Genomic DNA, 25,783 nt, shown 5'->3' with positions numbered 1-25,783 from the left:
TGTACAATACGAGCAAAACAAAATTGTGTATTCAGCTATTTAGAGAGTCACATGAACGCAAAATTGTAAGTTAAAAGCTAAGTACTGCAGATGCTATAGATTTGAAACAAAAGCAAAGTGCTGAACAAACTCACCAGGTCTGTCAGCATCTGTGGAGAAAGAAACGGTTAACATTTTGAACTCTTGTTTCAAAAATGTGTCACATTCGATTTGAAGAGTCATTTGTTTGTGGAAAGAAAAATGGAGCTAAGTTGTGTCGATTTCTTCATGATTAAAACGGATTTTGTTCCTAGTGTATTGAAATACACAGCCTGAGTGTATTCTGATTTGTGCTAATTTAGTGATAGATCAGCAACAATGAACTCAGCATCTCAGCTAACAGCACAATAGTGAGTCTGGGTTTTCTTTTATAATTACCATCTTGTAACTTTTTATGGAATGCAAATATAAATGTGTCCTCATTTTAACATGTTAGATGATAATATTAGATAATGTGGTGTGACTAGAGAGTGTAAGTTAATTCGGTACCTTTACAGCCATGCAAACACTATTATGTGAACAATCTGACTATATCGTTGAAACATTATGGGTTAAACAAACCTAAATTTTTAAAAATATTATGTAATGCATAAAAAAATATACATTGTAACATGCACGACAGGGTGACTCCATCATCTAATACTCTCCACAGAGATTACATTTGTAGAGAGGGATTCATGGGGCTGCAGCTCATCATTTTCTATCTATTAATTCCCGAGATGCAATCAATGCAAGCATCGATCCCTGCAGGGAGCACTAGCTTGTACAATTCCTCCACATATATATATCATTTGATATAGTTTGAGCTTGATATAATATCAAGCCCACATTAATAAAAAGTTGAAAGAACTTTTTGGGAGACTACTCAACATATAATATTTTAAATTTTCATTTGGATATGCATTAAAATTCACCTGCACTTAATCATCGAAAAATTTTATGTACTAACATAGTAAACTGAAGTTGCTAATATTTCTGTACCTGTTTTAAGATTGAAGTTGCAGTATGTTTTGCTTATCGTCAGCTGGCAGGCCAGGAAGAACCAGGCCAGCTCTCAACCATAACACTTTGAACAACCTCAACTGTCCCTTAATATTATTTACATATGGTGGACAGGTTGCTGATTTCAGTGCCTGCCTACCCTGCCTATAATGTTGGTGAGCTCGAAGATGTGTGGGAACATGCTGGGTTGGGCCAGGAAGACAGCCAATAATATCATATGAAATTCAGCCTAATGATTCTTCTTGGGCATGACAAGTGGTTGAGGGTGTATGTTGGGGAGGGCGAGGTGGCTGGGTGATAAATTGAAGGTGTTGCCCTTGATAGCAAAAGGGAAAACAAAGCATAATTATTTCACTGAAACTAATTGGGAATGGCATTAATTGCACTTTGGACTGACTTCTAATAACACTGGGAGAAAGTGAGGACTGTAGATGCTGGAGACCAGAGCTGCAAAATGTGGTGCTGGAAAAACACAGCAGGCCAGACAGCATCCGAGGAGCAGGAGAATCGACGTTTCGGGCATAAGCCCTTCTTCAAGAACAATAGTAATGCCATAGAGTCATCGAGATGTACAGCATGGAACCAGACCCTTCGGTCCAACCCATCCATGCCGACCAGATATCCCAACCCAATCTAGTCCCACTGGCCAGCACCCGACCCATATCCCTCCAAACCCTTCCTATTCATATACCCATCCAAATGCCTTTTAAATGTTGCAATTGTACCAGCCTCCACCACTTCCTCTGGCAGCTCATTCCACACACGTACCACCCTCTGCATGAAAAGGTTGCCCCTTAGGTCTCTTTTATATCTTTCCCCTCTCACCCTAAACCTATGCCCTCTAGTTCTGGACTCCCTGACACCAGGGAAAAGACTTTGTCTATTTATCCTATCCATGCCCCTCATAATTTTGTAAACCTCTATTAGGTCACCCCTCTGCCTCCTAAGCTCCAGCGAAAACAGCCCCAGCCTGTTCAGCCTCTCCCCATAGCTCAAATCCTCCAACCCTAGCAACATGCTTGTAAATCTTTTCTGAACCCTTTCAAGTTTCACAACATCTTTCAGATAGGAAGGAGACCAGAATTGCACGCAATATTCCAACAGTGGCTTAACAAATGTCTTGTACAGCCATAATGCGACATCTCAACTCCTGTACTCAATACTCTGACCGATAAAGGAAAGCATACCAAACGCCTTCTTCACTATCCCATCTACCTGCGACTCCACTGGTTGAATTATCTATTATGGTACCTTTCTTTTTTCAGAGATGGTAAATCTGCCTTTCTTTAACAGTGGAAGATATTCAACTCAAACAAACACAGTTGAATGTTGAGACAAGTAATTTTCCAAGAGTCATGGAGCTGTACACCATAGAAACGGACCCTTCAGTCCAATTTGTCTATGCTTACCAATATCCTAAATTAATCTGGTCCCATTTTTGCCAGCATTTGGCCCTTCTAAGCCCTTCCTATTCATATACCAATCCAGATGCCTTTTAAATATTGTAATTGTACCAGCCTCCACCACTTCCGCTGGCAACTCATTCCATATACACCACACTCTGTGTGAAAACGTTGCCCTGTAGATCCCTTTTAAATCTTTTCCCTCTCATCTTAAACCTAAGCCCTCCAATTCTGGGGACATGACCTTGTCTGTTCATCCTCTTCATGCCCCTCATAATTTTATAAACCTATAGAAGGTCACCTCTGAGCCTCTGACGCTCCAGGGAAAACAGCCTCAGTCTATTGATCTTCTCCCTGTAGTTCAAGCCCTCCAAACCTGGCAACATCCTTATAAATCTTTTCTGAACCCTTTCAAGTTTCCCAACATCCTTTTTATAGGAAGGAGACCAGAATTGCATGCAGAATTCCAAAAGAAGCCGAAGCACTGTTTTGTTGATAGAAATGTACATATTAATTATGTACTATTCAGGCAGAACTAATTGTTAATAATTAAGAGGGAGACAAAGACACAGAAAGGCATATGGAGATTTTTACTTCATTCTAATTTGATTTTTTTTTCAACAAAAACATGCTTGAAAGGAATCAAAGTTTTTTTTTGAAGGAAGCAAATGGAAAGAAGTGTAGGGAGTATTTAAACACTGATTTAAGGTGGAGGGTAACTTTCGGCAGCCATCCTTGGTAGGGGGGGGATTTGTGGATAGACAGTTAAGGATGATGTTGGAGAAACAGTAGGCTATATGCAAGATAGATGATAGAGTGAAGAGAAAGCACAAAAGGCCATAATAGGAACGTCACTGGAAGGTGCACGGAAACAGCACTTCAGGGGAATAAGGGTGGAAGCATTTGGAGGAAAAGATGAAAAGGAGTGTGTTGAAGCCCCCATTCTCTCTTATTGCATCACCTCAGGTGCAAGCTGCAAGCATTTGTGGTATTCTTCCCTGCCAATTAAAACATATATCTCACCTAAACGGCAGGAGAAGTAGTATATTACAGATAAATGCACAAGAAAAGATTAATGCAGTGAAGCGGCACAGAAGAAAGTAAGAAAGGTAGATTTAGGAAAGGGACAACAGAAAGAGAATCAGTTAGCCGAAGACTTTAGGCCTTGGCTTTGGCCATGTTCTTTGGTTACGTTCTTGTGCCATAACAAATCAACCATTTGTATATAATTGTGTAAACAACTGGAAGGAGATAATTGAGAATGGGAATCAATTGGTAAAGGGTAGAAGAACAAAGTCAGTTGCTTAAGATATAATTACAGTTCTATTAGTACTTTGTATTTCCACCTGAGGGGATATATAGCTTCACTGTGCCTGTTATTTGATATATTACTTCAATAAACGTGCTGCTTTTGAGTAATGGGCAAATGGTTGTAACGTTTAGGTTGGAATAGGACTTAGAAAAACATTAGAAACTACATACGGGTTCCCAGTGACAGATGAGTGATGAAATGGGAGATCTTCTGGCACTGAAAAATAAATTATAATTAATAATGCAAAGTATGAGCAGAAATGTTTTTTTTAAATCGCTGCCTTGCAAGTTCTTGCAGGATTTGTAAGGTTACAGTGGACAAATAAGCAACAATATAAAAATATTGTTTACAAATACACATAACATTTTCTGATATGGAAAGAAATCAGGAGAAAAGATGAGTCTGCCAGGTATTAAATGATTAATAGTATGATAAATTTAAAATGCATCCCTAATTCAGAGTGTGCTAAGTTCCAAATTGGAAGCTGGCTCTTTCAGAGAGTCTTTTACGTGCCCCAGTTGTAAATTTAACAGCAAGTCAGTGAGTGAGGACAATTTTTTTTTAAACTTGCTTCAGTATAGGTACCAGTGAGCTGGACTGCTTCCCTTGAACTACAACAGTCCCTGCAGATGCTGTCAGCTTGGCTGCTGCCTGACTCAGCTTCCCAGAGCCTGTAAGCTAGCTCGGAGCCTGGGCCAGTCGATTATGTAATGCGCCAAACTAATGAGCTTCCCGCTCGGCATCTCCAGCTCACAAGAATGATGTTAATAAGACATTCAGCCCAGTCTGGAGAAAGTCTTTTCAGGCATGCCAGCCACGAAATAATTTCATGCTATAGTGACTGACTTTGATCGAAATAATGATTGATTTGTTGTGAGGGAACAGTGCAAACTAGGACCTAGATGGCTTTGGAACTATCTCTTTGTTTATCAGTGTTCAGTGGCAGCACTTTGTTTAATTTGTACATGTGGATTGAATGTTATATTATATTTGTATGCAGGGTATGGAGCGTCCGATATAACCATTCACACGATCAATTGGTGTTGACTGCCAGCAGTGACAGCAGAGTCATCCTTTCCAACATGGTTTCCATTTCATCAGAGCCCTTTGGCCATCTGGTGGATGATGATGACTTAAGTGACCACGAAGACAATCACAATGAAGACAAGTATGTAACCGGTCACTGTCTTATAATTTTACAAACACATCAACATGTACCAATATGAGAAACTCTGTGTAGTACTGTTAATAGATTGTTTCACGTCAATATCTAACCTAGTGGCCTTGGGACAGGACTGGAAACCCAGAGGAAATATTTCTCCTTTCCCAGTTTCATATTGTCATGTTGACTATTACTGGATTCAAGGCATTCAAGGTTGGGTAATCAATGCTAACAGATTTATAAAGAACAAGATCAGTATTAGCACAGTTTTTGTTCCACTGTTTACAGCAGCGTTGTGATTGTACTCAAACCACATGTACTGCAGTAGTTCAAGACTGCAGCTCACCATCACCCTCTAGAGGGTAATAAGGAAAGGTTAATTAATGTTGACCTAGTTAAAAATCACACAACAGCAGGTTATAGTCCAACAGGTTTATTTGGAAGCACACTAGCTTTCGGAGCGCCACTCCTTCATCTGATGAAGGAGCGTCGCTCCGAAAGCTAGTGTGCTTCCAATTAAACCAGTTGGACTATAACCTGGTGTTGTGTGATTTTTAACTTCGTACACCCCAGTCCAACACTGGCATCTCCAAATCATGACTAATGTTAACCTAAGTAGTGTTATAGTCCAACAGGTTTATTTGTAAGTACAGGCTTTCAGAGCACTGCTCCTTTGTCAGGTAATGTTCCTCATGTTCCGAAAGCTTGTACCTCCAAATAAACCTGTTGGACTAAAACCTTGTGTTGTGTGATTTTTAACTTTGTCCACCCCAGTTCAACACTTGCACCTCCACGTTATGACCAAATAGTGACACTCTGCACTGTGAAAGAATTTTTAAAAATATCATTTAAAATTATAGCACCTGGCTTCAAATATCCAACACTTGGTTTAAAAAGTTTGGGTTCACTGCTTTTTGGAAAACATGTTATAAAGTTCGTCACTTCAGCATTGAAATCTGAGGAATATATTACTAGATCTAAATGGCATGCCAGTTTTTTTTGTTTCAATTGTTATGCATTTCTATAAGAGCTTGGGGAGAATGTAGTTTTAAAAACAATTAAGTGACTTTAATAGACTCGACCCTCAATGCACAGCTCAGCTAGTGGCAAGTTTGAATTGGAAAATTGAAGAAATAATCTTATCGCTGTATCACCACTTATCAAAATCACCCCAGGCTTGTCCACCAACTGGCCTGTGAACTATAAATTGATAACATTGCAAAGGTCTATTTTAACTTTTTTGAGTATTCCAATTTAGAAATAATCATCTACAATGCTTTAGTCTTAAACAAGGTAAAAATTAATTAATTCCACAAGTATTGCTGAAAATTAGTAAGCTTTAAAAAAGAGAGACCATAGACATAGGAGCAGAAATTAGGCCATTTGGCCCCTTGAGTCCGTTCCACCATTCAGTCATGGTTGATAAGGTTTTTCAACATCATTTTCCCACTTTCTCCCCATAACCTTTGATCCTCTTGGCAATCAAGTACTTATCTATCTCTCTTTTAAATATACTCAATGACTTGACCTCCACAGCCTTCTGTGGCAATGAATTCCACAGATTCACCACTCTCTGGCTAAAGAAGTTTCTCCTTATCTCCATGCTAAAAGGTCTTCCCTTTATTCTAAGGTTGTGTCCTCGGGTCCTCATATCTCTTTCCAAAGAAAACATCTTCCCAAAATCTGGGTGATTAAGTATTCTGAAAGTTTCAATCAGATCCCCCCTCATCCTTCTAAACTCCATTGAGTATTGTGCCAGAGTCCTCAACATATTCCTCATATGTTAAGCCTTTCAATCCCGGGATCATTCTCATGAACCTCCTCTGGACCTGCTCCAGGACCAAAGTATCTTTCATAGAGTCATAGAGATGTACAGCATGGAAACAGACCCTTCGGTCCAACCCGTCCATGCCAACCAGATATCCCAACCCAATCTAGTCCCACCTGCCAGCACTTGCCCCATATCCCTCCAAACCCTTCCTATTCATATACCCATCCAAATGCCTCTTAAATGTTGCAATTGTACCAGCCTCCACCACTTCCTCTGGCAGATCATTCCATACACATACCACCCTCTGTGTGAAAAGGTTGCTTCTTAGGTCCCTTTTATATCTTTCACTTCTCACCCTAAACATAGGCCCTCTAGTTCTGGGCTCCCTGATCCCAGGGAAAAGACTTTGCCTATTTACCCTATCCATACCCCTCATAATTTTGTAAATCTCTGTAAGCACACCCTCAGCCTCTGGGAAAACAATCCCAGACTATTCAGCCTCTCCCGATAGCTCAAATCCTCCAACCCTGGCAACATCCTTGTAAATCTTTTCTGAACCCTTTCAAGTTTCACAACATCTTTCTGATCGGAAGGAGACCAGAATTGCAAGCAATATTCCAACAGTTGTCTAACCAATGTCCTGTACAGCCGCAACATGACTTCCCGACTCCTATACTCAATACTCTGACCAGTAAAGGAAAGCATACTATCCTATCTACCTGCAACTCCACTTTCAAGGATCTATGAATGTGCACTCCAAGGTCTCTTTGTTCAGCAACACTCCCTTGGACTTTACCATTAAGTGTATAAGTCCTGAGATATGGGGTCCAAAATTGCTCACAAAGAGTTATTAGCTAAAACACAAAGATTAAAAATAGATACAGATACATGATATTTCTAAAGATAAAAGTAAGATTGGTCTGCTATCATTACTTTCTTAAATATGAGTTGAAGGGGTTGGAAACTTGATGTCATAATTCAGCCACTCTGAGGATTACTTTAGTTGAATAGTTTGAGGCAGCTTGTACCTGTATGTAGGATATGGAGTATCTGATGTAATCATTCATGTGATCAATTGGTGTTGAGTGCCAGCAGTGGCAGGAGAGTTATCCTTGCCATGGTTTCCATTTCATAAGAGCCCTTTGGCTATCTGGTAGATGATGATGGTGATTTAAATGACTATGAAGATAATCACAATGAAGACAAGTATGTAACTAGTTAGTCTTATAATTTTATAAACACATCAGTAGGTAGAGCAAGAACATCCAAGAGTGAGAAGTGTATTTGTTCCTCAAGTCATATGGTTTTAGCAAATTGCCTGGATTCTTTGAAGCAGAATTGTAATAGATACTGAAATCCCTCTTTTGTTTTCCTTTAGCTGAGAAATGTCGCTTTGAGAGTTCTCACTGATGGATTCTGATTAAAATGATGTCTCATAGCCTGACGTAAACAGATCAATCTTAAAATGGCTATGATGTAACTTTGACTTTCCTTCCTAGATCAGTGCTGGTTCTTTCTGACGTCCTTCCAATCTCTGATATTTTTTCTCAAAGCTTTGCATTAATGCACTTTCAAAAGAACCTATTGTGTTTCCAAGGATTAATCAAATTCGAAATGTCATACTTCGCAGTTGATGCTGAAATAACAAATTTAACACATTAGCCTGCCTGCCTTTATGGCTGAAGTGCATCAACAAAGACAGTCATGTGACTCCTGGAAGCCACTTTGCAGGATTCTGAGTCCATTTTTAAGACAGATTAGCCTTCTGTAGAAAATATATAATAGTATAGTTCCAAAGTCATGACAGCACTATTTTGGGCAGGAGGCCTTATGTGAGGAGTGGAACAACATAAATTACTCCCAGTGAACAAACTCCAAAAATATAATAACACTTACTTCAATTTCAGTTTGTAAAGTTAATAGAATAATTATTGTCCTTGTGAAAATTGCAAAACTGCATCAGATTTACATATTTAAGATTGGATGAGCAGGACTTTAGAGTCATAGAGATGTACAGCATGGAAACAAACCTTACGGTCCAACTCATCCATGCCAACCAGATATCCCAATCTAATCTTGTCCCATTCGCCAGCATTTGGTCCATATACCTCTAAACCCTTTCTATTCATTTATCCATCCTGATGTCTTTTAAATGTTACAATTGTACTAGCTTCGACCATTTCCTCTAGAAGCTCATTCCATACACACACCACTCTGCATGAAAGGGTTGGTGACGATTCACCACGGCAGATTCGCTGCCAATGATTAGCCACAGCCAGTTCTCCACTAGCGTTTCTCCACTGGGGTCGTTTGACCTCTGGAGACTATTCGCCACCGGAAATATATATATGTACTGATCGTTTTCCCTCCCGCCTGTTCTTTCATACTTCTCAGTCCCCTTTACTTATACAACTACATACTACATATTGATAAAAACGAGGTAAAATAAATATCATTTTATTTGTTTATATATAAAAATGAGTTACAAACTTTAACCAGAAAAAGGAAATATATTTTAAAAAATTTTATAATGGCAGTAAAATCTCACATTAATATTAAACAATGAAATTTTTTAGTTCATTTGATAGTTATAAGCTATTCCTCTAAGATATTCCAAACAATCTCTTTCACCATATTCAAGAACAATATTTGTTATTCTATCATCTGATTCTCGATTTTTTTTTAGCTTTATTTGTGGTGGGTAATCCGCTATCAGCTGTTCCATATATAAATCTCGCCCCTTTTGCACTTTCATTAACGTTCCAATAAATTTCCATATGGTTGGGTGGTGAGCTCCGAGTTCAAAAGCAATTTTCCGATGAGTGGCTTCAGCGTGATTTTTTGTGCGATTTTCATCGTTTATTGTTGTCTCATAGACCGACCACATATCATGGGGAAATAAAGCATAGGGCAGTGACTAATCGTCGGTGGCGAATCTGCTTATTTGCGGAATCATCTTCAGTAGCCAAAATGTGGTGGCTAAGCGTCCTTGGCGGTCAAAGGGCAGTGGCTAATCTTTGCGGCAAATCTGCTGTGGCGAATGGTCCCATCCTGGAATAAAAAAGTTGCCCCTTCGGACCCTTTTATTCTTTTCCCCTCTCAGCCTAGACCTATGCCCTCTAGTTATGGACTCCCCCACCCCAGGGAAAAGACTTTGACTAAGTATGCTATCCATGCCCCTCATGATTTCATAAACCTCATTAAGGTCACCCCTCAGCCTCCGATGCACTCCAAGGTCTCTTTGTTCAGCAACACTCCCTAGGACCTTAGCCGACCTCCTGTCTTCCAACACCTCACCTGTGACTATTGATGATACAAACATCTCAGCAAGGGGCCCAGCAATCACTTCCCTAGCTTTCCACAGTGCACTAGGGTACACCTGATCAGGTCCTGGGAATTTATCCACCTTTTTGCGTTTCAAGACATCCATCACTTCCTCCTCTGTAATATGTACATCTTTCAAGATGTTACCATCTATTTTCCCACATTCTATATCTTCCATGTCCTTTTCCACAGTAAATATTGATGAAAAATACTCGTTTAGTATCTCTCCCATTTCCTGCGGCTCCACACAGCAGTCGCCTTGCTGATCTTTGAGAAGCCCTATTCTCTCCCTAGTTACCATTTTGTCCTTAATATATTTGTAAAAACCCTTTGGATTCTCCTTAATTCTATTTGCCAAACCTATCTCATGTCCCCTTTTGGCCCAATGATTTCCCTCTTAAGTATACTCCTACTGCCTTTCTACTCTTCTAAGGATTCACTTGATCTATCCTGTCTATACCTGACATAAGCTTCCTTCTTTCTCTTAACCAAACTCTTAATTTCTTTAGTCATCCAGCATTCCCTACACCTACCAGCTTTTCCTTTCACCCTAACAGGAATATACTGTCTCTGGACTCTCGTTATCTCATTTCTGAAGGCTTCCCATTTTCAAGCCATCCCTTTACCTGTGATCATCTGCACCCAATCAGTTTTTGAAAGTTCTTTTGAAAGTCAAAATTAGCCTTCCTCCAATTTAGAACTTCAACTGTTAGATTTGGTCTGTCCTTTTCTATCACTATTTTAAAACTGATAGAGTTGTGGTCACGGCCCCAAAGTGCTCCTCCACTGACACCTCAATCACTTGCCCTGCCTTATTTCACAAGTGTAGGTCAAGTTTTGCACCTTCTCCAGTAGGTACATCCACATACTGACTCAGAAAACTTTCTTATACCCTCTTTAGAAATTCCTCGTGGCTCAGTAGTTAGCACTGTTGCCTCACAGCGCCAGGGATCCGGGTTCATTTCCCACCTTGGGCAACTGCCTGTGTGGAGTTTGCACATTCTCCCCATGTCTGCGTGGGTTTCCTCCAGGTGCTCCGGTTTCCTCCTACAATCCAAAGATGTGCAGGTTAGGTGAATTGGCCATGCTAAATTGCACATAGTGTTAGGTGCATTAGTCAGGGATGAATGTAGGGGAATGGGTCTGGGTGGGTTGCTCTTCGGAGGATCGGTGTGGACTTGTTGGGCCGAAGGGTCTGTTTCCACACTGTAGGGAATGTAATGTCATGTAATCTAAACCCTTAACTCTATGGCAGTCCCAATCCATGTTTGCAAAGTTAAAATCTCTTACCAGAACCACCCTATTATTCTTGCAGATAACTGAGACCTCCTTACAAATTTGTTTCTCAATTTCCCACCGGCTATGAGGGGATCTATAATACAATCCCAATAAGGTGATCATCCTTTTCTTATTTCTCAGTTCCACCCAAATAACTTCCCTGGATGTATTTCCAGGAATACCCTCCCTCAGTACAACTGCAATGCTATCCTGAATCCGAAACACCATTGCCTCTTCCTCTCTTGCCTTCCTTTCTGTCCTTTCTGCAGCATTTGTATCCTGGAACATTAACCTGTTAGTCCTGTCCATCCCTGACCCATGTTTCTGTAATTGCTATAATATCCCAGTCCCGTGTTCCTAACCATGCCGTGAGTTTATCTGCCTTCCCTGTTAGACCTCTTGCGTTGAAATAACTACAGTTTAAGTTATCAGTCCTACCTTGTTCTCTGCTTTGTTCCTGCTTGCCCTGACTGTTTGACTCACTTCGAGTTATAGAGATGTACAGCACAGGAACACACCCTTTGGTCCAACCCGTCCATGCCAACCAGTTATCCCAATCCAATCTTGTCCCATCTGCCAGCACCCGGCCCATATCCCTCCAAACCCTTCCTATTCATATACCCATCCAGATGCCTCTTAAATGTTGCAATTGTACAGCCTCCACCATTTCCTCTGGCAGCTCATGCCATACATGTAACACCGTCTGCGTGAAAAAGTTGCCCCTTAAGTCTCTATTATATCTTTCCGTTCTCACCCTAAACCTTTTCCCTCTAGTTCTGGACTCCCCCACCCCAGGGAAAAGACTTTGCCTATTTATCCTATCCATGCCCCTCATAATTTTTTAAACCTCTATAAGGTGACCCCTTAGCCTCCGACGCTCCAGGGCAAACAGCCCCAGCCTGTTCAGCCTCTCCCTTTAGCTCAAATCCTCCAACCCAGGCAACATGCTTGTAAATCTTTTCTGAACCCTTTCATGTTTCACAACATCTTTCCGATAGGAAGGAGACCAGAATTGCACGCACTATTCCAACAGTGGCCTAACCAACATCCTGTGCAGCCGCAGCATGACCTCCCAACTCCTGTACTCAATACTCTGACCAATAAAGGAAAGCATACCAAACGCCTTCTTCACTATCCTATCTACCTGCGACTGCACTTTCAAGGAGCTATGAACCTGCACTCCAAGGTCTCTTTGTTCAGCAACACATCCTAGAACCTTACCATTAAGTGTGTAAGTCCTCTTCCAATTCAGGTGCAATCCATTCTTCTAGTACAGGTCACTTCTACACCAGAAGAGATTCCAATGATCCAAAAAAGTGAATCCTTCTACCATACACCAGCTTTTAGCCATGCATTCATCTGATCTATTCTCCTATTCCTACCCTCACTAGCACATCGCAGTGGGAGTGATCCTGGTATTACTACCCTTAAGGACCTCCTTTTTAAATTCATGCCTAACTTAGTACGACACAGAAACAGACCCTTTCATCCAACTCGACCATGCCGACCAGATGTCCCAATTTAATCTATTCCCATTTGCCAGCATTTGACCCATACCCTTCTTAACCCTTCCTATTCACATACCCAGCCAAAGCCGTTTAAATGTTGTAATTGTACCTGCCTCCATCACTTCCTCTGGCAGGTCATTCCATACACACACCACCCTCTGTGTGGAAAAAGTCACCTTTAGGTCCCTTTTAAATCCTTCCCCTCCCACCTTAAACCTATGTCCTCTAGTTCTGGATTCAACTTCACTGCGGACAAGACATTGACTATTCGTCCTATTCATTCCCCTCATGATTTTATAAACTTCTTCAGTGTATTGAATACTGTTCTCTGATGTTGTGTTGAACTTCAATGTGACTGCTTCTATCTGGTTCTATCAGAACAATGTTAAATGAGTTGAGATTGTATCAATCCAGTTCTTAATGGATTTGAGTACTTAGTAAAAAATTGTAAACATCTTCTGGAAAAATTTCCACCACTGAACAAATCAGTTGTACTCATGATATTCCAAACAAAGTAACATCTGAACAAGCGAATTCAGCATAAGGATTAATCTCAAGAAGCCCATTTCGCTTCTGTTAGCAACTAATGTATATGGTATTACGCTGATGGGATGACCAGAAAACATTTGAGACAACCGAATATTTGGTGGTAGCAAGCATATCCAATATCACAAAGTTAGTTTTGCCCAACTCTCAAAGTTTTAGTTTATTGGGTCAGAAATATCTTCTGTATTAGATGTTCATTGATTTTCATATGCTTAGAAGATAAAAGGTGTCACCATATTTGGTGAGTTAACAGTTTGAAGTTTTTATGAACCAATTCTTGATGGTTCAACCTAAGTATATTTAACTACTATTAAATGAGTATGATTTTATTCATTCACGGGATGTGGCCATCTCTGGCTCAACCTATATTTATTGCCATCCCTAATTGCCCAGAGGGTGATAAAGAATCAACCACAGGTCTAGAATCACATGTAGGCCAGACCAGGTAAGGATGACAGATTTCTTTACCTGAAGGACATAATATAATTGAGAAAATTTAATTAAAGATGCAAAAATTGTAAATAAAATTCTTTTGCTAATAGTAATTAGTTCAATTCTGTTGATCATTGAGGATGACATCTGTGATTACTGCTGAATGACATCTTTAAAGGAGACAACCTCAACCAAAGTTTTACTGAACTGTTTAACATTTAACAATAATAATTAAATTAACTACAATACATTTTGGTCTCTGATAGAAATGCATGAATTCATCGTAAAATGTGACTTGTTTTGTATTTTGCGTTGATTTCTATAGTGTCTGAATCATCTCGAAGACATGAAACTTGTGAATTGTGTTTAACATTGTTACTAAAATGTATTTCCAGCATTGGTATTTTGTTTCTAATTATTTGAAGCTGCTTTCTGTATCACAACTTGAAAGTAATACTTGACAGATAGTTTAGAACATTAAAAAGTACTTTATGAACTGTAACTAAACACCAAAAAGGTAAAAATAACTTCGATTTAAGTAACCTCTTATATATTTGTGGAGTGTCCCAGAACCCATACACTGAAAGCGTGTTCAGCGTTGTCAGCAAGGTTTAGCTATTTCATTTCAGCAACAAAGGAAAACATAGAAATGTAGAAAATAGGAGCAGGCCATTTGGCCTTTCAAGCCTGCTCGACCATTCAAAATGATCATGACTGATCATCAAACTCAGTTCCCAGTTCCCCAATCTTTTAACTCTAAGAACTATATCTCAGCACTTCTTGAAAAATATTCTGTTTTATCTTAAGCCACTTTCTGTGGATGGGAATTCCACAGGCTCATTATTCTCTGGGTTAAGACATTTCTACGCATCTCAGTTTGAAATGGACTACTCTGTAAATCTGTAACTGTGGGTCCTGGATTCTCTGGTCATCAAGAACATCCTTCCTTGTTTACTCTCTCTGGTCCTTTTAGAATTTGATAGGTTTCTGAGATTCCATCTCATTCTTCTAAACTCCGGTGAATACAATCCTAACTGACTTAATTTCTCCTCCACAACATCATTACTGCCATCCCAGAAATCAACTCTGCACTCCCTCCATCGCAGAGTATCTTTCCTCCGATAAGGAGACCAAAAGTGCACAATACTCTAGGTGTTGTTTCACCAAGGCCCTCCACAATTGCAGCAAGATACCCCTGCTTCTGTACTCCGAATCCTCTCGTGATGAAGGCCAATGTATCATTTTCCTTCTTCAATGCCTGCTGCAACTTGATGCATTCTTTCAGTGACTGGTGTACAAGGACACCCAGGTCTCGTAACACCTCCCGATTTTCCGAATCTCTTGCCATTCAGACAATAATCTGTCTTCCTGTTTTTGTGATCACAGTGAAATACCTCACATTTATCCTTATTATTGTTCAACTGTCATGCATTTGCCCACTTACTCAATTTGTCTAAATCACGCTGAAGTATCTCTGCATCTTTCTCACAGTTCACAGCTTGCAGAATTGGAGGTATTACATTTCGTTCAATCATGTAAATCAATATTTATTGTGACTCTCTGTGCCCAAGCATTGATTCCTGCGGTACTCAACTAGTCACTGGCTGCCAACTGGAAAATGAGCCATTTATTCTTCATTTTGGTTTTCTGTCTGCCATCCAATTCTCTACCTCTATCAGTACACTACCCACAACCCCATGTGCTTTAACTTTATATGCTAATCTCTAATGTGGGAATGACTAGATAATGTGTTTTATGTTGATTGAGGGATAAATATTGATCAGAACACAACGGCAACTTTTCAATAGTGGCAGCTGCCTAAGCAGGTAGTCCCGGCCTTGGTATAATATCTGATCTGTAAGTTATTATGGCACTGAGTCAGTACTGCACTGAAATGTCGCCATGTGTAAAGCAGTCAGTTTCTGGATTGAAACTTGAAACTTACCCTTATGATTCAGAACCAATGCTGAAGTACTCACTGGCATAAAGGGGAAGAATTCTTTTGTATCTAATGTGTCTTTGACTGAATCTGCCTTAATTTTGTTTCTGAAATACTAGAGTTATGTTTATAGAGTTGAATAGGCTAGGGCTGTTTTCCCTGGTGCATCGAAGGCTGAGGGGTGACCTTATGAGGTTTATAAAGTCATGAGGCATGGATACAATAAATAGATAAAGTCTTTTTTCCCTGGGGTGGAGGAGTCCAGAACTAGAGGGCATAGGTTTAGGGTGAGAGGGGAAAGATATAAAAGAGACCTAAGGGGCAACTTTTTCATGTAGATGGTGGTACATGTATGGAATGAGCTGCCAGAGGAAGTGGTGGAGGCTGGTACAATAGCAACATTTAAGAGGCATTTGGATGGCCATATGAATAGGAAGGGTTTGGAGGGATATGGGCCGGGTGCTGACAGGTGGGACTAGATTGGATTGGGATATCTGATCGGCATGGACGAGTTGGACTGAAGGGTCTGTTTCCATGCTGTACATCTCTATGATTCTAGACATCGTATTAACGTAGTTTTACAGTCATTTTGTTCTTTACTTTGTAAAATATCCATACATAAGAGAAAAACTTAAATTAATTGGCCCCAGTTCTTTATTCTGAAGTGAAAATCTTGTGAATAAAATACTCTGAGGTAGTCAAAGACATTGAAGAGTCACTGAGAATGCTGGCTGTTACTGTCCACAGAAAACAGCACAGAATAGTGCCCTTACAGGAAAGTAAGATAGCACTTTAGGTTTGATTTGTCTGAAAAGAAGTGAGACTAGAAGTTATTTTGCTATAAAACTAGAAATCAATGAATAGCTTTTTACAGGACACTAATAGGAGCCTGGAAGGTGGAGGAGAGGGCAATAGACAATAGGTACAGGAGTAGGCCATTCTGCCCTTCGAGCTAGCACCACCATTCATTATGATCATGGATGATCATTCTCCATCAGTATCCTGTTCCTCCCTTATTCCCATAACCATTGATTCCACTATCCTTAAGAACTCTATCCAACTCTTTCTTGAAAGTATCCAGAGACTTGGCCTCCACAGCCTTCTGGGGCAGAGCATTCCACACACTCAACACTCTCTGGGTGAAGAAGTTTCTCCTCAACTCTGTTCTAAATGGCCTACTCCTTATTTTTAAACTGTGTCATCTGGTTCGGGACTCACCCATCAGCGGAAACATGCTTCCTGCCTCCAGAGTGTCCAATCCTTTAATAATCTTATACGTCTCAATCAGATCCCCTCTCGGTCTTCTAAACTCAAGGGTGTACCAGCCCAGTCGCTCCAAATCATTCAGCGTAAGATAGTCCCGCCATTCTGGGAATTGACCTCGTAAACCTACACTGCACTCCCTCAATAGCCAGAATGTCTTTCCTCAAATTTGGATACCAAAACTGCACACAATATTCCAGGTGCGGTCTCACCAGGGCCCTGTACAGCTGCAGAAGAACCTCTTTGCTTCTATACTCAATTCCTCTTGTTATGAAGGCCAGCATGCTATTAGCTTTCTTCACTGCCTGCTGTACCTGCATGCTTGCTTTTATTGACTGATGTACAAGAACACCTAGATCTCGTTGTACTGCCCCGTTACCTAACTTGACTCCATTTAGGTAGTAATCTGCCTTCCTGTTCTTGCCACCAAAATGGATAATCACACATTTATCCACAATAAACTGCATCTGCCATGCATCTGTCCACTCACCTAATCTGTCCAGGTCACCCTGTAATCTCCTGACATCCTCCTCACATTTAACCCTGCCATCCAGCTTTGTATCATCAGCAAATTTGCTAATATTACTTTTAATACCATCGTCTATATCATTAATGTATATTGTGAAAAGCTGCGATCCCAGCACTGATCCCTGCGGTACCCCACTGGTCACCGCCTGCCATTCCGAAAGGGAGCCGTTTATCACTACTCTTTGTTTCCTGTCAGCTAACCAATTTTCAATCCAAGTCAGTATTTTGCCCCCAATACCATGCGCCCTAATTTTGCTCACTAACCTCCTATGTGGGACTTTATCAAAGGCTTTCTTAAAGTCCAGGTACACTACATCCACTGCATCTCCCTTGTCCATCTTCAGAGTTACATCCTCAAAAAATTCCAGAAGATTAGTTAAGCATGATTTCCCTTCATAAATCCATGCTGACTCTGACCTATCCTGTTACTGCTATCCAAATGAGTCATAATTTCATCCTTTATAATTGACTCCAGCATCTTTCCCACCACTGCGGTCAGACTAACTGGTCTATAATTCTCTGCTTTCTCTCTCCCTCCTTTAGATTAGATTAGATTACTTACAGTGTGGAAACAGGCCCTTCGGCCCAATGAGTCCATACCGCCCCGCCAAAGCGCAACCCACCCATACCCCTATATTTACCCCTTACCTAACACTACGGGCAATTTAGCATGGCCAATTCACCTGACCTGCACATCTTTGGACTGTGGGAGGAAACCAGAGCACCCGGAGGAAACTTACGCAGACACGGGGAAACTCCACACAGTTAGTCGCCTGAGGCGGGAATTGAACCCAGGTCTTTGGCGCTGTGGGGCAGCAATGCTAACCACTGTGCCACCGTGCTGCCCTCTTTCTTAAAAGGTGGGACAATATTAGCCACCCTCCAATCCGCAGGAACTGATCTTGAATCTATAGAACATTGGAAAATGATCACCAATGTATCCACAATTCCTAGAGCCACCTCCTTCAGTACCCTGGGACTTATCAGCCTTCAGACCTAACAATCTCTCCAACACCATTTCCTGGCAAGTATAAATTCCCTTCAGTTAGGTCCTTCAACCACTATTACCTCTGGGAGATTGCTTGTGTCTTTCCCAGTGAACACAGATCTGAAGTACCAATTCAACTCTCTGCCATTTCTTTGTTCCCCCAATATATTCACCCGTTTCAGTCTTCAAGGGCCCAATTTTAGTCGTAACCATTTTTTTTCCTTTCACTTACCTAAAAAACCTTTTACTATCCTCCTTTATATTTTTGGCCAGTTTACCTTTGTACCTCATTTTTTCTCTGCGTATTTCCTTCTTAGTTATCCTCTGTTGTTCTTTTAAAGCTTCCCAGTCCTCTTTTTTTTTCCCACTCATCTTTGCTATGTTATACTTTTTCTGTTTTGACTTTATATGTTTCTTAACTTCCCTCGTCAGCCACGGCCACCCCTGCCTCCTCTTAGGATCTTCAAATTGCAGATTAAATCTTATTGTATTATGGTCACTACCTCCTAATGCTCCTTCACTTCAAGGTCCCTGATCAAATCCGGTTTGTTGCACAACACCAGATCCAGAATTGCCTTCTCCCTGGTAGGTTCCAACACCAGCTGTTCTCAGAATCCATCTCGGAGGCACTCCACAAACTCCCTTTCTTGGGGGTTCAATACCATCCTGATTCTCCCAGTCTACCTGCATGTTGAAATCCCCCATAACAACTGTAGTAATATCTTTGCGACAGGCCAATTTCAACTCCTTATTCAACTTACACCCTACATCCAGACTACTGTTTGGGGGCCTGTAGATAACTCCCATGAGGGTCTTTCTACCCTGAGAATTTCTCAGCTCTATCCATACTGACTCTACATCCCTTGATTCTAGGTCCTCCCGCGCAAGGGACTGAATGTCATTCCTTACCAACTGGGCCACCCCACCCCCTCTGCCAGTCAGTCTGTTCTTATGATAGCACGTATAGCCTTGAATATTCATTTCCCAGGCCCTGTCCACTTGAAGCCACGTCTCCATTATCCCCACAACATTGTAACTGCCAATTTCCAAATGAGCCTTAAGCTCATCCATCTTATTTCTAATGCTTCATGCATTCATATATAATATTTTTAATTTGGTACTGCCCTCACCCTTGCTATCAATCCCTATTTCACTCAACCTTACGGCATGATCCCTTTTTGAATTTTCTGCTCCATTGGTACTGTTGTCTTTCTTGACTTCTCTTGTTCTAACTTTCCCTTCAATTTCCTTCTTAAACTTCCAGTTTGTCCCCTCCCTCCCTCCCCCCCCCCCCCCCCCCCCCCAGCTATTTAGTTTAAACGCAGCTGAGTTACAATGGCAAACCTGCCTGCCAGAATGCTGGTCCCCCACCGATTAAGGTGCAACCAGTCCCTCTTGTATAATTTATCCTTAACCGCAAAGTATACCCCAGTGATCCAAGAATTTAAATCCTTGCTTCCTGCACCAGTTCCCCAGCCACACATTCAAGTCCATTATCTCCTTGTTCCTGGCCTCTCCAGCCCGAGGAACTGGAAGCAAACCGGAGATAACCACCCTGGATGTCCTGCTTTTCAGCTTTCTTCCGAGTTCTCCGAAGTCCCGTTGTAGAATGTCCCTCCTCTTCTTCCCGACACCATTTGTGCCGACATGTACTACCGCCTCTGGCTCTTCACCTTCGCCCTTGAGGATTTCCTGCACTCTGCAATGTCCTTAATCCTGGCACCAGGAAGGCAACACACCATCCTCAAATCCCGCCTGTTGCCACAGAACCACAGCTCTGTGTGATGTGCAATGTCTGACTCCTCGGCTCTGCCTCCACGCCAACTTTTGATTTGCAGACCTGACCCACCTCACAGACTAGCAGTGTCCAATATACTGTTTCCAAAAGATTCAACCTGTTCCTGACAGGTACTTCCACTGGGGTCTCTTGCACTTGTCTCCTCTCTGCCTTCCTCATCGTCTTCTCCCTTCTATTCTCTTCTGGTATGGTCGGTGTAATAGCCTCACTGAAGTTCCTGTCCAGAAAAATCTCGTCCTCTCGGATGAGCCTGAGGTCATCGAGTTCTTTCATGAGTGCTGCAATATGCTCTGTCAGAAGCTGAATGTGTACACACTTTCCACAATTATACGAACCAGATACAATAGACTCCTTGACCTCCCACATCATGCATGTAGCACACTGAATCAGCTTGGTAGTCATGTTTTTAACCTCTTCAACTGTGGCGTAATCACTTTACTCAACCTCCTTGTCGAAGACTCCTGAGCTAAAGACTCGCTCTTTTCTCAACAGAAACTTCCCTGGAGCCTTTTTTTTCGGTGCAAGTCTGCGGACTTTTAATTTAGGTCAGAGGAGGAGGTTGGGAGGGAGGCCCTACTGTGTAGGACCTCGCGTTTAGAACGCACCGACTTAAATAACAGTCGCTCACTTTCCCAACCGCCTCTGCGCTCCGACTTCACTTCCGCCCAGCTCCCGCCACTCTCTACTGCAAACAAAAAGGAGAAAAAAGGTGGCAATACTGTTATATGTGCCTACTGAAACCAAAAGTAGTTAGTTATCAGAAGAGAACAAAAAGCAGTGTAAAGAAGTTGAGATGGGGTGGGGGAGGAATTTGATTTTGAGGGAGCAGTCATTGACGCAGTAGGCCAGATAGCCTGCTTTCCTGCCTCAACTATTCTAGATTCTATAATAAACGGAAATGTTTAACTCCCTCCATAATATAATGAATGTAACACTCTTGTGTGCTGTTTAGACGGTAGCATAATGGTTATTGTTAATGGGTTACTAATCTAGAAAGATGCATTAATAATCCAAAATCATGAATTAAACGTCCATTTGGCCCAACAAGTCCACATCAACCCTCTGAAGACTAAGCCACCCAGACCCATCAGTCATTTCCCTGACTGATGCACCTTCCACACTGTAGGGAATCTAATACAATCTAACCTAATATAAAATTCCACCACATCAGCTGGAAAACTTAAATTCCGTTCTCTAGATAAATCTGAATGTTTGGGAGAAAAGGAGGGTATTAAAATAATGATGACCATGTAACTTTTGAAAGTATAGTAACAATCCATGTGGTTCATGCCCTTTTGGGGAGGAAATTTGGCGTCCTTGTCAAATCTAGTTCAGAGACAAAGCAATTTTGGGTTGACTCTTAACAGTCCTTCACAATAATTGCTGTCTTTATCAGTGATGCCCATGACCATAAATGAATGAAGCAAAATTATCTCACAAAGTGAAGGGTCCTCTTTTCTTGATACTGATACGCTATTTCAGGATTATGTTGTGTTGTTTTGATAAAGTAATATGGATGATTAAACATATGTATTAAGCTAAAACTGCGCCATTTTGACTGAACGAATTTGAATATTTCTTAGAACTGAGAAGAGAGGCCAGGACCTCTACAAAAGCCATAAAAACAGGAGGGCATCACCTAGGAATTTTGTTTGCATCTAAATATTTTCATCTTGTGGTTGGCCAAAACTCACCAAATATGTAGGTGCAACTAAAGGACGGATTTTGTTTGTGTTATCATAAGCATGTGACTTGGCAGTTGAAATTATGTGGTGAGGTTGGCCTGAATTAATATGTCTTTTCATGTCAGCATTTTAGAGTCCCACAGTTCAGCAGAGCACTAACTTTATCTTAAACTAAGTAAATGGACTATAGCATTTAGCTTTTGTCAGGATGACATATGTAACCAGAGAATATTCCCTTCACTACTGCTTTGCTCACAGAATAATACATATGTGAATTACAGTGAATATAACCAAAGAACAAATTGCATTTATTTAAATATACAAAATCATAAAGTCTGACATAATATTTTGGGTTTGAGTACCACTCCAGAGCATGAGTGCACAAATCAATAATAATGTCTAGTGTAGAACTGAGAGAGAATGATATTTTAGATGAGACAGTAAACTGAAGTCCTATTGCTCTTTTGGGTAAATGTGAAAGATCCCTGTGCATGAGTTTGAAGAAGACCAGAGGAGTTACCCCCATGTTCAGTCCAATATTTATTCCTCAAGTAACATCACACAAGAAAACCCCCACAAATCTGATAATTATCACGAAAAAAAAACGATATTGGGGACCTGAAAGACTAAAGTCCTAGAGAAACTCAGCAGACCTGGCAGGATCAGTGGAGAGAAACACAGAGCTGACAGTTTGAGTCTAGTCATATCGGCCTCGAAACATTAACTTTGTTTTTCTTTACATAGATGCTGTGAGTTCTGTCAAGTTTCTCCAGCACTTTCTTTTCATTTTTTTTATTGGTCATTATTGCATTGTTGTTTGTGGGACTCTGCTATGTGTAAACTAGATTCCGTGTTTTCTGCATTACAACAGTGACTGCATTTCAAAACACTTCGTTGGCAGTGGGCACTAGTAGCTAGACCAGCATATATTGCCCTCCTTAAACAAACACTGCTATTAGAATAACCACAGCTTCCCTAGTCACTCTACATTTCTGAATTTTGTTTTGATTCTCATGCTAATCTGGTAAATCTGCTCTGCACATTCGTCAGGATCTTGATATGCTCTTTAAATTGTGGCCAGAATTGGAAGGAGGGACCCAACCAATAATTTATAAATGCTAAGCATAGCTTCTGTGCCTATGTGCTTAATATCTCTTTTAATCAAATGCAAGCAGCTCCTATGTTAAACAACCTTCTGAAATTGTCCTGCTGCCTTCATAAATTTCTGTATGGAAACTTATGTCTCTGTTCCTGCACCCCTTCAAAATTTTATTGCTTCATAATTTTCTGCATGTTTTTGTTTTGCCATCTCTCTGTCCATTTCACCAGTCTATACATTCCTGAAATCTGTTAAAATTTTTTACATCCTCTACTCTTCTCTGTTTCATATCACCTGCAGTCTTTCAGTTATGCCCTGTTACCATGTATAGATCAAAAGGATCAGCTGATACCTGGGGATGTACCACTCCATATTTTACTCTAGTTTGAAAAACATACTATTGTCCCTAAGCCAGTCTAAGGAGATGAGATAAATACTATAAAAGTAAGATGAAATTGGGAGAAAGATTTGAGGAATTTGCATGATAAAGGTACCTTGTAGTATTGGACAGTACAGACTACTATTTTCTCTTTTAACTGCTGCAAGGCAGTAGAATCAAAATCATTTGGAAGTTTACAATGGATAATGGTTGGCACAAATGTGACCAAAAATTGCAGCAAGCACAATTGAAACAAGAACCTATCTTATGCAAGATGTTTAACGTGATGTAGGTTTATAAATGAATAAGAAAAACACAGTCATTAAAGTATTAGTACAAATGACATTTCTACCATACAGAGGCAATGGTGACAGATGATGCACCAGTGGTTTTTGGCTGATATGAAAGTCACAAAAATGCTGCAGAATTTGTGCTACATTCCAAAGAGAAACCTAAATATTTGATCCTACACTTGTTGCCCTACAATTTGTTTGAATTGACTGCATTTGTGTAGCCTAGTTATGTGTTGTACTGTGTCATGTAATATTATGAACTTGAAGGAACTTTCTCGTTGGTTTGTGTTTCTAAATTGTGTTGGAAACAGCTTATAAGGACTAAAAGAATTTGGCTATAATTTTTTTATTTACAGGAAAGAACCACTACAGGACAGTATAATAGCTACATACGAAGAGCATGAAGATAGTGTCTATGCTGTTGAATGGTCTTCAGCCGATCCATGGTTATTTGCATCTTTAAGTTACGATGGAAGACTGGTGATAAACCGAGTACCACGAGCATTAAAATACAGCATTTTGTTGTAATTTTGCAGCAAAATAAGCTCTTTTGGTGAAGGGGTGGGGGGAGGTTAAAATTCTGATTTGCTTTGGGCAGGGCAAAATCCTCAGCACATTGGTAGATCTAGAAGTCTGGGTTCCTCTGAGTGCTGTGAAATGTTAACACCACAGCATATGTCTTTGATGTTGACTTATTCCACATTTAGAAGTCAGGTCTAGCTTCCTACTGGGCAGGTTGCACTCTGGAGAAATCCAGATGGGCCAGGTGAATCCAGTCCAGGACCCTGAAGTGAGTAGGAGTCTGATTCATGACCCTTACAGAAGGGTCCAACCAAGACCACAGGGTTGCTAGTTCAGGTATGTGTTGGAGAAAGGACTCCTGTGAAGGTACTTGTCCTTTCCCTGATGTTATTCTTCCTTTGCTGCTGATGCCACTGTTGCTCCTGCTTGGGAAACCTGGTTGGCAACAGTTAAATTTGCTAAGCAGAGTAGATACAGAGCTTCCTAACTAAATGTCTACAACACGCCAATCCATCTTCTGGGAGTAGGTTGACTGCCTGCCACTTGACCCATGGTTGCCCACTCATTGTCTTAATTGAATAAAACTTAAATGTTGATGGGTAGGAACCAACTTCTCAACATGTTTGTGTTTTTTATCCATTTAATTCCCTACCTGTGACCAGTCCAGCCTGCTCATCAATGTTGAAATTTCCACACTATTTTCTTGATTTTGAATTACTCTTGTACGGTTTCTGTCATATGAAACTCTGAATAAAGATTTACATTAAAAGGTTTCATTTGTCTTCCAGCGTATACAACTATTGTCTGAGGAAATGTGTTTGAAAAATTCCTATGATATCAGTAACTTAACCTAGTTCATAAAGATTTGGTCATTTTTCTGGTACACTTTCAACATCTTTCTTCCATGGGCTTTACACAACGTATTTAATCTCCTGATAAATAGTATTGCATGTTTCTACCCATCCCCAGCAATGCTCAGGGTGTAGTCAATCGATGTTTCAGGTATCATTTAAAGTACCATTATGCCAAGAACTTTCCCAAATGGTATAATAAACTGTCAAAACCAAACATGAAATGAAGGATTGAGGAAGGAAGATGGAACTAAAGACCAAAGGGATGCCATTATATCAGTTACAAGTTTCAGCCCAGTAATGACTGTATTACTGGGCACAGTTTTTTCAATTGAGCAGCATTGGCCAATGAATGTACATCTGTGTATCAAATGGACTGGCTAAAATGTTACCCAGATTAAGTTAAAAAAGTTAAGGAAGTTGAGAGTTCCACCAGTTTCAGTTTTGATGATGATCTAAAATTTTTGAAGAGTCATTATTCCCTCTATTATAGCTGCAATCAGTCATTTTCTGACAGTGCTTATAGCATTCTGTGAAATACCCTGGTTATCATTAGACCAGTGATGAAGAAAGTACAAATGAATCTGGATTTCGAAAATGGCAAGACTGTTGTATTCGGAATATTTATAAATTAGCAGTTTCCAAAATGTGGACATTATTG

At 40.5% G+C, this 25,783-nt stretch overlaps 1 protein-coding gene across 1 annotated transcript in view; it reads left to right on the top strand.

Annotated features, from left to right (window-relative positions):
* eipr1 (EARP complex and GARP complex interacting protein 1) overlaps window positions 1-25,044 on the top strand; it is an 81,687-nt gene extending 56,643 nt beyond the window's left edge. Inside the window, exons 8-9 of the mRNA XM_072561031.1 lie at window positions 4,757-4,924; window positions 24,106-25,044. Of these exons, the coding sequence (XP_072417132.1) occupies window positions 4,757-4,924; window positions 24,106-24,277 (340 nt within the window). The 3' untranslated portion in view covers window positions 24,278-25,044. The remainder of the gene's footprint in view (window positions 1-4,756; window positions 4,925-24,105) is intronic.
* The last annotated feature ends 739 nt before the right edge of the window (window positions 25,045-25,783 follow it).

Source organism: Chiloscyllium punctatum, chromosome 3 (assembly GCF_047496795.1).
Source record: "Chiloscyllium punctatum isolate Juve2018m chromosome 3, sChiPun1.3, whole genome shotgun sequence".
In the NCBI taxonomy this organism is placed as follows: Eukaryota; Metazoa; Chordata; class Chondrichthyes; order Orectolobiformes; family Hemiscylliidae; genus Chiloscyllium; species Chiloscyllium punctatum.
Note: the sequence above shows the minus strand (reverse complement) of the source record. Positions and strands in the feature narration are given on the sequence as shown.